Here is a 13,790-nt window from a genome sequence, read left to right as displayed (position 1 = left end):
AATGAAGTGAAGTGAGTGAGATATTGATGTGGCTATGGCGCCTACTTCTTTGTTTTGATTGTTAGTTGATTTGGAAGCTGCTCTTAAAGTGAAAAAATAATTAACCTTCAAATTAAAACAAAATTGGAAAAGCTTTTTGATAACAGAAGTTTATTAGATTACAGTTTAAGCTGTACCAAATTTGCTTAGCAAGTAAGCCTTGTTGTTGGTCGTTGCATTAAATTATTGCTCAAGTGTTCCAGATAGAACTAACTTTTCTAAATTTAAACTGGATTTCCATCTTTGGGTGGGTGCTAAAATGTATGATTCATCAAGCTTGATGGGTTATAATCTAGCATTAGGGCTTTTCACCTCTTTTGTTCTTTCTACTTTTAACACTTCACATCAAAATTCCCATGCATGACAGTTGAAATGCAAAAGGTAAAATTCTTCCATTAGTCTTTACAATGTGTAAATTATGTATTTAATCCTTCTAATTTAATTTGATCATTTTTTAACTTATACTTTTCAAATTCTGAAATGGTCCTAATCTAAATATATATATTTTTTGAAAATGAGATTTTGTATGGTTTTATTGATCGAACACATGCAAAACAGGGCATCAATATGAGTCTCGTTAAAAAATCTCTCTAAATGGAAGAAAATAAAGTGCACCATGTCGGTGTCTACCCAATGACATCTAATAATTCATATATCTAAATCTACTTCCACATTACTGAGTAATGAGGATTTTGATAATGCATATCCAATAGTGTATATATATTCATATGTTTTGAATTTGCACCACATAATAATTTTCGTATTTAAATTTAAATATTATTTGAATTTATAATATTTAAATCCACTAAAACATATTAGATATCCACAAATATTAAAATCCTCAATCGGAACTGTCATTTATTATTAGTACTTATACATAAATTATAGATTTAGTTCCGATAATTCAATCATAAATCTTTATGCTATTTGAGTTAGGACCAAAATTTTTAATCCGAAAAGCATAAGAATTTAAATCGATCAAATTAGAATAGATAGACAAAACTCTCAAGTTATGTATAGTATAGGATCTAACTACAAAAATTTACCAATGCAAAAACATCATGTTTATCTTAGTAATTTGACATCATTTTCAATCAATTTTTTGTATCATAAAAGTTCAAACATGGTGTATGATATTATTATTGAGTTATTACCAAATAATAATAATAATAATGATTTTGCATGTCAAAAACAAGTACGTATTTTTATGTTACAATCCGACATTATTATATATAATTTGTAAGATTTGACAGCTTAAATAATTAGATTACATGCATGTGCTCTTCCCTTCTTTTGTTCTCTCAAGAACGACGCCTTCTCTTGATCTCTTTTTCACTCCACAAAACACCATTCCTTTCTTTCTGTTCTTTCTTGCTTTTGCTTTTCTAGCACATGGTTTCTATATTATTGAATTAGGTATATGACTATGTGTTTTCTTCTCATATTATCATCATACATATATGTATTCCTTGAAATGCACAAACATTAGGGTCATAATGTTTTATAAGTGTTCCGACTCAATTCATTTCATTATGTTATGTCACGAGACATAAGTTGTAATTATTTCTTTTTATAAACTCCTCCAAGTTTTGTCTAGACGATAAAAACCATGGGGTTCTGTGAATGTATTTTTATGTTATAATCTGACTTAATATTTTAGTAAAATTAACAACAAAATTGAGGTGTTAGCACAAACTAAAAGAGTATCGATCTCAGTGCATGTAATCACCGTAAAATTCTTAAAAATTTTATCTAAAAAAAATTTAACAAAAATCAATTGAACAATCACAGTGGCATACACATGCAATAGAGTTATTATGCCCCATTCAGCGAAAGAAGGAAGTAGTGACCTTTAAATAACCTTCTAAAAGTATATTCCTTCTCAATGTAGGATATATGCCTTTTATTTTCTTAAAACATTATTAATTAACATGTCTGATTGATTAATAAGAGTATAATATGAAATTATTCTTTTTTTTAATTAATGAAATTATTCTTTTTGAATATTTATAAATTTCTTAATTTCTTTTACCATTTTATATATCTTCACATATTCGAATTTACGCTCTCAAAAATAAGAGAATACACTCTATTAGACGGATATTAATAAATCCATTTACATGGTTGAATTGGTATTCATTTACTATTTTATTAGGAAAAAAATGTGGGTTCGAAAATGTGAAGGTTAAGCATTGATGGGTACCAAGACGAGATTTATTGGGGGGGGGGGGGGGATACTGTAATTCTAGTCTCCATGAGCATAGAGCTCTTAACAATATATTATAGAGAAATAAGTGCATTTTCTTTCAAATTAGCCTTTTCAACACATGGAAAATGTCACCTTCTGGTTTGTTTGATATCTCTTCTTCTGAAATTTAATATGATAATAAAATAAATTTAAATTTGGCATTAGGAGCTTATTGTTTAAAAGTATAAACCGACCAAGAATGGTTGAAACTCGCTTTATGTAACCTAACCAATTAATTATAAACAACTGTATATCTCTGTAGATTAAATAAAGAAAATAATAATATCATTTATGATTTAGTTTTTGATTAATTTTTATTTTCTCTGAAAAAAATCTTTTGAGTGCAGTGCAAGAATTAATAATCCCACCGACAAGATGGGGACGGTTTGCTAGATTATCAAAATCACATCTATAATTAATTGTTAACAAGGTGTTTAAACATCTTTTTACTATGAAAACATTGCAACAACCATATGTTTAGTAATAACACTTACTTAATAATTGGGCTACCTTAAAAAAATGTCTCAAAGAAAGCCTAACTGATAATCCGAATCATAAATGGGGTCTTCAAACTGTATACTATTTGATAACAATGCATATGCCTCTGTTTCCCTGGATTCAAGACATTGCTTTTGGTCTTGTTTTCGGCTCTGTTTTTTTTTTTTAGCTGCTTCTTAGTTGCATTTCTTTTTGTTTTCAGTTTATGCGGTCCAAGAGAGAAAAACCTAACTGATAAAAAAAATAATAATGTTACGTTCAACGGAAGATGCAGAGCTACACTACACTGTCAAGTGGGGTTGATTTGGGTTTACGAAGATTGATACGTATCAATCTGTTTTGTTTTGCTTTCAAACGAGTTAATGTCGTCTATTCCAACAGGGCCCTGTTTGATTACACGGCAGTGGGCAAATGAGCAGGGTGGCAAATGGCAATGAAGCCCGAATTCACAGGGCATTTCAATTAGGGTTTTTGTGGTTCGTGTTACTCAAATCAAGAGTCATTATCTATGAATGTCGTACTTCAATTGATGCCATTAGTGCCTTACGTGGTCCAAATATAGCTTCATTTGTAATCACAAATTTTATATTATATGTATTTATAATCAAGATTTAAATTAATATATGATTATTTGTGACAAAAAATTGAACTCATGATCCTTTTATTAATTCCAGCATGATGCTTAATATAATGGTAATGTCAATTAGGTTAGGTAGATGTATATTAGTAGAGAATATATATATATATATATATATAAGAAAAGAAAAGTGGAACAGGTAGCCCTCATAGCTATTGACAGATAGTTTGGTTTAATGCATTTGGGCGTGTTGATCAAACCAATAAAATATATGACGTTTCTCCAAATTATCACCTGAAACTTTTTTAATTGCGTAATTAATTTTTGTTTAACGTTGCTGTTAGTAGCTGACTCAGAATCTTCTTTAAAATAATCACTATTGTTATGATCGAGACGTTTAAAATGGTAACGTTTATAATGTTAGATATCTGAATTGACCGGAAAATAATTACGCATGTAAATGAGAAGATGTATAATTTGGACACTTATTTTATATTAAAGTTTAATAGTATTATAAAAGTAAAGACAACCGGTTAAATTAAAATAAAAAAAAGATAACCCTAATTTCTTTTCTTTTTTTCGTCCTCCTAATTTTTGAAGATTTATCTTATTTAATCCGAACCGATTCATGCCGCACATTTGATTTTGATGATCCCGACAAGTTTTTCTACATATACAAGACCTTGAATTTAAGACCTACTTAAGTAATATTAAATTGCTTATCACTTAAATCGACCCGTTGATTATAAAAGTAGATTTTAATATAGTATAGGAATTAGACCTTGGTATTGATATTCAAGATGGCATTCATGGTCTGGACAGTTTAAGGCATGTACAAGTTCTACTAAATTATTTTGCCTTGATTTGGACTTCAAGTTAGTACAAGACCGCAAGGCCCGCCTTGTCTAAACCCCAAAACAGATAGCTTGGAGACAGTTAAATTTATCCATTGGGCAGATGGAATTTCCTTGATTAATATATATCTTATAAAAGGAGAAACAGCAGAGAAATTTCTCACCATTTTGGAACTTTCTACCTCCTGTTTCTAGGATTACTAAAAGGGCACTGCTGCCCCTTGATGTTTGTTTGGTTTTAGCCTTCAAACTCAACATTTCTGGGCTTAAATGATCCATTGTAGAATTGTCAATGATCTTAGCACCATCTCCAACAAACAAGCTAAACCAGACAGCTTTGTTTTTTAATTTCAACTTGATTTTCTGCATATGGAATGATCAGTACAAAAAAAAGACGCGTTCTAAAGAAAATACTAGCTACTTGTAATCCACATAATATTAGCTTGGGAAGTAAGATCAGAATTTGCCGGGAAAGTTCCTCGTAGTCACTTGAATTTGAATTTAGGGAATGGGATGTTTCTTTCTATAAAAGGAGCATAAGGGCAGTAACCCTAGTCATCATTCAAAGTGAGATACCAGAGAAAGGAAGAAGCAGAGTGTACGAGTGAGAAAATGGAAACTGTGGAAGTAAACAACTTCGAGGGCGCATTGCCACTTCTGTCATTGAACCATGTCTCATTGTTGTGTAGATCAGTTTGGGATTCGATGCGGTTCTATGAAGAAGTTTTGAGCTTTGTTCCCATCAAACGCTCTTCTTCTTTCAAGTTCAATGGAGCTTGGTAAGCTTATCGCTTTATCATTGTTCAATAATTCCCCAGTTTTTAATGAAACTGATGTGTGAGATCTTATTCAGGTTGTATAACTATGGCATTGGGATACACTTCAGAATCCAACGATCGACGATTTCGACACTATCGCTGAACCGCGACCGATTAATCCTAAAGATAATCACATATCCTTTCAGGTATAGTGTTTGAGTTAAAATTGAATCTTTCAGAGACTAAGCCTGCATCTGCACCATTAACAAGTTTTGGTTTTTGATGACAGTGTACTGATGTTGGCCTGGTCTTAAGGAGGCCGGAAGACATGGGAATGAAGTACGTCACGGCCGTGGTCGAAGAGGAAGGGAACAAGGTTGAACAGGTGTTCTTCCATGATCCAGATGGTTACATGGTTGAGCTCTGCAACTGCGAGAACATTCCGATCATTCCACTTTCTTCATGCTCATTCAAGCCAAGGCTAAGCAGTTTCATCAAGTCTGCACCGGCTAAATGTGGATTCATGGAGAACGCGATGATGGAGAGCTTGAGCTTGGAAATGCTCAACATGTCATTTGAAATTGCACCAGAGAAAAGAAAACTTTCACCATCTTTTTCTCCTATTATACGCTACAATTGTTTTCACAGTTCTTACAAATTACAATGGCCTGCTGTCTTGTTTTTTCATGAACAAATTGTGTATTGCTTAAAAATAATTAAATTTTAATTTATATATATATATATATATATATGGATTTTTAATTTATATAATTAAATTGCCTATTGTTTGTAGTGATCTAGAAATTTAAGAATAGAGTCCAAAATTATAATATTCTTTTCTTAAAAATAAAAAATATGCAAAAAATTTCCTCAACACATTAAACTAAATTTAAACATTTTTTCAAAATATTGAGATACACTTGGCCCCTGCAAGGACGGACGAAAGATTTGATGTTAGAGTGGCGAACATATAAAATTTAAGTAGTTGAGAATTTATAAGGTTTTGGGGACGAAAATATATTTATAATAAAAAAAAAAAATAAAATATCTAAAATATATAAATTTAAAATTTTTTAGGGGCAATCGCCCCCACCTGTCCCTCTAGATCCATCCATACCTAGGGGGCTTAGTGCATCCGTTACTAGCGACCACCTTAGATATAGATAAACTCACATCATCACCTCTGTCACTTTGTCAATTTAGATTTTTTTTCTTCAAAATTTCTTTAAAAGTAACGAATTAAACATAAAAAAAATCCATCATTTGGGGTTGAAAACTTTATCTGATTTGAGAAATTTGAGATATTTGTTCCAAAATATAAATAATGAAAAACATTTTTTAAGAAGACAAAAAATTCAGTTAATTCAAAATAAAAAATAATTTAAATCAAAATGATTTATATCAAAATAACTTAAGCTAAAATTAAACTAGAAATAACTTGAACTCAATTTAATCGATTCAAATATGAAGCATAATGACTTAAATTCGAATGGCTCTAAACTCACGATAACCCAAACAATTAACTAAAAATGAGATGAACTTGAATGGTAAATCAAATAAACGAACTTCAAACAACTTAATCCAAAATTATCTTACCTCAAAATCTTACTGACAAATCTTAGGGTGTTTTTGGTTTATGAAATGTAATATTACCTCCCGGAATAGAATTACCGGAATATAACATTACATGATATATTATTGGGAATGTTGTATTGTTGTGTTTGGTTTGTTTAGCAGAATGTAAGAATATAATGTTTGGTTAAATGAATAAAAGATTATTGAATGTATATTTATCAAATTGTCCTTATTATATATTTGTTTTTTAACAAGTTGAATTCTAAATATTCAAATGAAAATATTTGTATAAAAGATCATAGAAATATATAATTTTACTATTTTTAATTTATATATTTTCTTTATAAAATTTAAATTGAAAATTTATATAATTTTTTTATAAAATTTAAAAGATAAATAGGTTTAATGAAAGGGTTTAATTTTATTTTAACCCCTGAACTTCATATAAAATTCTAATTGTGGACTTTTTTGTAAATCTAAAACAATTTAAGGATAAATTTACAATTTAACCTTCATAGAAAATATTTTTTATTCAACAACAAAGAAGATATTTTTAAAAAAAAATATTTTAAGTGCATTTTAGTCCAAACCCATGGGAAATGACAAATATCTAGGTAATTGGGGGATGACATTTCGGTAAAACATCCTCAAAATGCCACTGTTAGGAATGACTTATTACCCTATATTAGGAATCTTTGCAATCCAAACATGGGTATTATATTCTGAAAAAAAAATTTCCCCCAGGTAATCTTTTTTCCCCATCCAAAAGCATCCTTAATGATTTAAACTCAATTGAATACCGTAAAATTAAAATGATACGAACTCTAAAGATTTATAACGTTATATTAACACGACCTAAATCCAACAAATCCCATAGCCAAAAGTTATTTAGTAGTGTTCGGGTACTTTTGTATTAGCAACTGTGTGATGTGTCGCCATGCATGGGGCTGGGGATGATAAAGATGTAAACACCAACTGCAATGCAATATTTGTTGTATATATGATATAAGTATTTTTAAATAAATATCCTATTATAAAGTTTTGTGTATATATATATATATATATATATATTTATTATTTATCACTTATTTGAACATAAATATTGCATACTAACTGCTGCTAGCATCTGCCCAAACTATCACTCACTGTATTTCTCACTTGCACAACTCACGCACAAACCATCACAGCTGTTCCACTGCAATTTAAAACCGTGCATGAGGCAAGCACGTAGAGAGAAAAAAATGGTCCGAATGATTTCATTGAGGGTTCTTTCAAGGGTTAAACTTTCGCTTTCGCTTTTTGGATAATGTCATATTGTAAAGGGGAAGCAGCAAAGAAATTTCTTACCTTTTCGGGACTTTGTAACTTTCTGTCTTTAGGATTCCTCGCAACGCTTAAACCGCAGAGAAATTTGGTTAAGCTTTTAAATCGCCATTTTTGGGCGCAAATGAATCATAATAGAATCGATTTGTCATTTGATCTTAGCAGCAGCTAATTCCACATTAACCTTAAAGAGCTTAGGCTACAAGCTGAACCACATAGCTTTGTTTTTGTCTTGCAATTCTGCAGATGAATTATTAGTACAAAACGCGTTCTAAAGCAGTAACTAGCTACTTGGAATCCACAAAAATCTTCAAACCAGAAAGTATATAACATTGATTTGGAATGAAAGGAACGTTAGAAGAAAATTTCTATGTCTATGTATCTGATTGAGAAGTTAAGAGAATTTGCCAGGAAAGTTCCTCTTGATTACTTGAATTTGAATTCAGAAAATGGGGTGTTTGTGTTTCTCTCTATAAAAGGAGCACAAGGCAGAGTAACCTAGTCATCATCCAAAGTGGAGATATTAGACAAAGGAAGAAGAAAAGTGTAAGAGTGAGAACATGGACACTGTGGAAGTAAACAAATTTGAGGCATTGCCACTTCTGTCATTGAATCATGTCTCACTCTTGTGTAGATCGGTTTGGGATTCGATGCGGTTCTATGAAGAAGTATTGGGCTTTGTTCCCATCAAACGCCCTTCTTCTTTCAAGTTCAATGGAGCTTGGTAAGCTTTCTGCACTGCCCTTTCTTCTATAAATCCGGTTTTCAATGAAACAGGAAACTAAATAACTGATGTTACGCAGGTTGTATAATTACGGCATTGGGATACACTTAATTGAGAATCCATCCATCGATGATTTTGAAGATATCGTTGAACCACGACCGATTAATCCTAAGGATAATCACATATCATTCCAGGTATAGTATATGAATTCAAGTTGAATATTTCAGAAACTAAGCCTCCACCTGCAGCGTTAACAAGTTTTTGGTTTTTGATGACAGTGTACAGATGTTGGCCTTGTCTTAAGGAGGCTGGAAGATATGGGAATGAAGTATGTCACAGCTTTGGTCGAAGACGAAGGGAACAAGGTTGAACAGGTGTTCTTCCACGATCCAGATGGTTACATGGTTGAGCTCTGCAACTGCGAGAACATTCCAATCATTCCCCTTTCTTCATGCTCATTCAAGCCAAGGCTAAGCAGTTTCATAAAGTCTGCACCGACTAAGTGCGGATTCATGGAAAACGCGATGATGGAGAGCTTGAGCATGGAAATGCTCAACATGTCGTTTTGAAATTGCACCAGAGGAATGATAATTGTGAACAACTTTCACGTTCTTTTCTCTGCTATCCTATGCTGCAACTGTTTTCACAGGTCTTACAATAGTTTGCCGTCTTGTTTTGAACGAAGAAATTGTGTATTTGTTAATAGTTAATAAGTTTGTGGGTTTGAGTGTTGTAATCCCTGTGCAATAAATCTATACCCTGTAAGCCTAAATGAGGCTTTTGATTGTATTAAAATTGAAAGAAAAAAACTATGGCCTATGATATCAAAAAGGATGAAAAAATGGTCATATTGTGCCTTGGCCTGGCAATGCCAGTTGCCAATATTATTTGTGAAATGTCAACTATGCAGCAGCTAATGCTGCTTTGTTTGTTTTTTTTTTTTACAAAACAAAACATGTTTCAATTTACGAAACTGTCATCCTTCAAATATCTTAGTTCTGTTGCTTGTCTTAGTTCCTGTAAGTTTTTCCGGTTTTATTGTCGACAAATTCTGTACTTGATGCGATCATGTATGTGCACCTACATTACACAAGTACATTCAGGGATAAAAACTATAGTCTAAATTCCGTCTATACATCAAAACAGTTCTCTTAAGCTTGCAAAATTGATCTGTGTTGGTTTTTATGTCCGAAGGAACAATAAATCGATGTTCTCAGCGGCAGTGATGATGACAAGTAGACCTGATCTCCGTTTGCTTAAATTTTACTAGGAAGCCAGTAGCCTGGGGACACCTCATTTGTCCTTCTCTTAACTTCTCCATAGCTGGTCAAATTATCATCTCTTTCACTTCTCCATGAACTAGAATAGTTGTTCAGTAAAGTTTTCAGACTGCCCTCATTGCTCATACCAGAAACAGAAGAATGTAATTCATTGCAAAGAACTGATCTCTAACCTGTCGTTTTTCTAAATTTTGTTTTGTTTGACATGTTAAAGCGCTAAGGCTGAAATTGTTCGACTACCTAAATGGTCCAAGCGACCAGATCCGGATGCAAGTTATGTATGGGCAAAGAACCTGATAACTATAACAAGAAGGAAGATCAATCACTGATGATGACAATAGTAACAGATAGGATGGAGGCCAACAACACATGTCGAAGGCACTTCGGGACATGTAGGACTCTCCATTACATGATAAGATATGATCAATTTCATTATAACAGAAAACAAGGAGAGAACGAAAGGATTTTGTAATGATGGAAAGATCAGTAGTCTGCTCTTCCGATTAAATTTTCAGTGCAATTATTTATAAAGCTATTGGAAGATACGGACAAGCTAATAGACATAGCCCTTGACAAACATTCCTTGCTTGGCTTCCTCCGACTCTCCCTCACTTGTGTACTTTCCGAGTTGAGCAAGAGAATTGGTATTTGCCCGGATAAGCAGCGCTTCCTGCGCCGACTTCACATTCTCAGGCCTGCCTCCCCACGTCTTCAGGCATGTATTTTGAAGGACTCTTCCATATGAGATGACACATGCCATGGGTTTGGAGCTTGGTTCATTGCATTCAAGTTCAAGGTAGCCTCAACTTCTGACTACCCACCAGACAAAAACTGCCAAGAGATATCTTGTTTGAGGCTGTTAAACGCGGGCCTATCATCAACTGACACAAGGGATGCTTACTTGGCAACTTGGTATGGCAGAGGTGTGGCTGATACAAGGTGGGGGCTTTAAGTACATATCTTCTGGTAATCTTGTCTTGAAATAAAAGGTTGAATATCCTTAAATTTGCAAAACCAGAATCAATGCTAAGATCACCCAAAAGGCAACATGTAGACGTAAATTCGACTGCCTAAAGTGTCGTTAACTTGGGAATGCTTATATTTTTCTTAGTGAACCAACAAATTAACTTCCTTCTCGGAATCAGTTTGATGCATTCATTCTCTTTCTAATAAGAAATCAAGTATTAGATTCTTCTGATTACAATACATGCCGATGTTAAGTGAAGATGAACATAAATAAATGACAGTCTAAAGTAATATGTCCCTTTGTTTCAAGTACGTATTCTGTATGCAACAAAAATACGTATCATATTTCAATGCAAGAGGTGTCCTGGAGTTAAGGCATTGACCAGTAGCCACTAATTCTGCAGCCATAAGAGAAGGTGCAAATTTTTCTAACAAGGACAGCAATTGAAAGCATGGAAGAGAATGGTGTAGTAGAATCAATGCGTTAGCCTCATTGATCACCTCAAGTTGTAGAAGTGAGCTTATGTGATACATGCATCACAAGGTTCACATCAAGGAAGAAGTAATAACTCTTCCAAAATGATCCACTCGTCCAAGCTTGGAAAAGAAGATCAGAACAGCAGCGCACTTGAGACGACTTTTGAATGGGATCCTGATATTATTTGGTCGGCATGTCTTCTGGAGATACAACCGTCTGTCTCTTATCTTTCTAACGGTTCTTGAATCGCATCAATCCGATATCGGGAACTCAAGATATGGTCATTTTACTGAAGACGGTGCATGCAGGAAATCCTATACGGGATTAATACGTATTTTGTAAATATTACGAATTTTCAATATTTATATTGATTATTTGTAATATAATTTAATATAGGATGATTAATTATCTTTTAGGATCAGATTTATTATTTTATTAGGAATTAAGGTTGGGTTAAAACAATATTTTTAGTTATTATTTTTATTAGGAATTAGGGTTAAAACATGTTTAGTTTATTAATATTTTATTCTTTAGTTATTTAGGACCTTAGAATCAGCCCCTATATAAAGGAGGCTTCATTCAACTTTGTAAATCAGATTTCTTTGATTAATAATACAACGAGAGTTCGTTTTGCAAGTGCTGATTGCCTTGTGCCTTCGAAGCTTTCTCCTTGAGTTCTTTCAAGTTCTTGTGAGGGAGATTAATCTTCACACTCCAATTGCCTTTTCATCACGACTAGGAGGGTTGGTTAGAGCCATTTATCGTGTTTGCCTTTCATTGCGACTAGGAGGGCTCGATAGGACACTTATCCATCTATTATCCACAAATCCATTCGCACCATCAATCGTCTTTACCGTTCCTTCATAAGGGAGATATTTTGATTTCTTTATTATCTTATTTCATCTTCCGTTTATTTATCTTTTGTTTATTTTATTCTAATCTTATTGCCTTGATTCCAGCACATAAAAGAAACTCTAAGAACCCTACTTGCTACCGCCACCTTCCCTATTCGTTCCCTTTGTTTTAATCGAGTCTAGAGCTTTCTAGGTTTGATTCTTCAACAAGAGCAACGTTCATCAATCCGCCACCGCTTCCCTATCAATTGGTATCAGATTTGGGCCGATTCTTGGAAAGAAACAAGCAATCTTGCTTGTTCTTGCACACAAATCGTCAAGGGCCCCAACGGAGCTAGTTCACAAAAGATTCAGCGTTTCAGGTTCTTTTATTTAATTTTAATTTAGATTTAAATCCTTCTTGTTAGTTTGCTATTTTTTTTTTCAAAAAACAAAAAGGCAAAAAAAAAAAAAAGGCAAAAAAAAAAAAACAAAAAAAAGAGCCAAAAAAGCCAAAATTTCAAAAAAAAAATTGCAAACGAAGGTATTTAGGGCTGATTTTATCCTATATCATATTCATTCTAAGATTAAACCCCAGTCCAAATTTCACCCCAATTGGAGTTCATTGGAGCCTTCAAATACATCATTCAAGTTTCATCGGCAGATTCGGTTTAGAATCTTGTCGAATTTCTTGAAAATTTTACAGGAGGAATTTCGTGGTGAAAATTTCCAGATTGAAAATTCATATATTGAAGATCATTCAAACAAAAATCAGAATTTTTGGAGATCAACAACACCTTCGAACAAGCGATCAAGAAAAACAGATTGTTTGAGGACTCACCGTTCAACAGAGTCTACTGGATACTACTGAGGTATTTGGTTCTGAATTTTACAGGTGGTCTTGACGCATCAAAAGACATTCAAGAATTTTTCAAGAATTTTTTGACACCGGTAACCCCTCAAAAACTTTGCTCAAATTGATCCAGCGTTTTCCAGGTTTCTGGGTTGGTTCTTTTTTTCTTTGACTCTTAGTGCTTTAAGTTCTTTTGTTTTTCCTTGTTATTGTTCTTTTACATTATCTAACACATTATCTTCATTGTGTTAGTAGGACTAAAGAGTTTGCATACTTCTTCCTTCTTTGCATTCTCGTTCGCTTGGAGTCTAACATTTGTTTGGCCTCTTAGAGCTTTTAGGTTTTTCTTATCGCCTTTGCTAGTAATCAAACTCCGATACGAACTGTGAAAGACTACTTGGTAAAGTGAGTTTTAAAGAGTACAATATCGGCTTACTTGCCTCTCGTTGTGTTACTTTCTTGGAGTGACTTGTGAGGTTTCTTGCTTTGTTGATTTATTTTATTTATTTTACTTTAAAATTTTCTTTGAGTGTTATGATTTCAGAATGGGCGACACTAACAACAAGACTTACGGCTATCTTAGCCACACTTGCCCGACTCAGACTCAAGTTGAAAGATTTGATGAATCGTGAGAGAACGACAAGAACCACAACGAATCTACCAAACCATAATCCAAGACCACACAATGTTGAACTTTTGGTACCCGAGAAAGAACAACCACGTTTCCAAGCACCCAAACTCTTTACAAAACCAAAGTTCATGATCCGTCTTTCAAAGGAGACAA

At 33.2% G+C, this 13,790-nt stretch overlaps 1 protein-coding gene and 1 pseudogene across 2 annotated transcripts; both read left to right on the top strand.

Moving 5' to 3' along the window:
- The first annotated feature begins 4,779 nt into the window (after positions 1 to 4,779).
- On the top strand, positions 4,780 to 9,531 carry LOC120183805. 2 transcript variants are annotated; one of them, XM_039188430.1, is made up of 4 exons: positions 4,780 to 4,812; positions 8,426 to 8,596; positions 8,676 to 8,790; positions 8,875 to 9,531. In XM_039188430.1, the coding sequence occupies exons 2-4, from the start codon at positions 8,433 to 8,435 to the stop codon at positions 9,163 to 9,165; spliced, it is 570 nt and encodes a 189-aa protein (XP_039044361.1). In that variant the 5' UTR covers positions 4,780 to 4,812; positions 8,426 to 8,432; the 3' UTR covers positions 9,166 to 9,531. The 2 variants fall into 2 exon arrangements, with proteins under 2 accessions (XP_039044361.1, XP_039044360.1); XM_039188429.1 differs by lacking the exon at positions 4,780 to 4,812 and having other exon boundaries at positions 8,372 to 8,596.
- On the top strand, positions 4,820 to 5,783 carry LOC120183811 (annotated as a pseudogene).
- Positions 9,532 to 13,790: the final 4,259 nt, after the last annotated feature.

Source organism: Hibiscus syriacus, unplaced genomic scaffold, assembly GCF_006381635.1.
Source record: "Hibiscus syriacus cultivar Baekdansim isolate YM2019G1 unplaced genomic scaffold, ASM638163v2 tig00112813_pilon, whole genome shotgun sequence".
NCBI lineage: Eukaryota > Viridiplantae > Streptophyta > Magnoliopsida > Malvales > Malvaceae > Hibiscus > Hibiscus syriacus.
The sequence above is the reverse complement of the archived record's forward strand: the minus strand, read 5'-3'. Positions and strand labels throughout refer to the sequence as shown.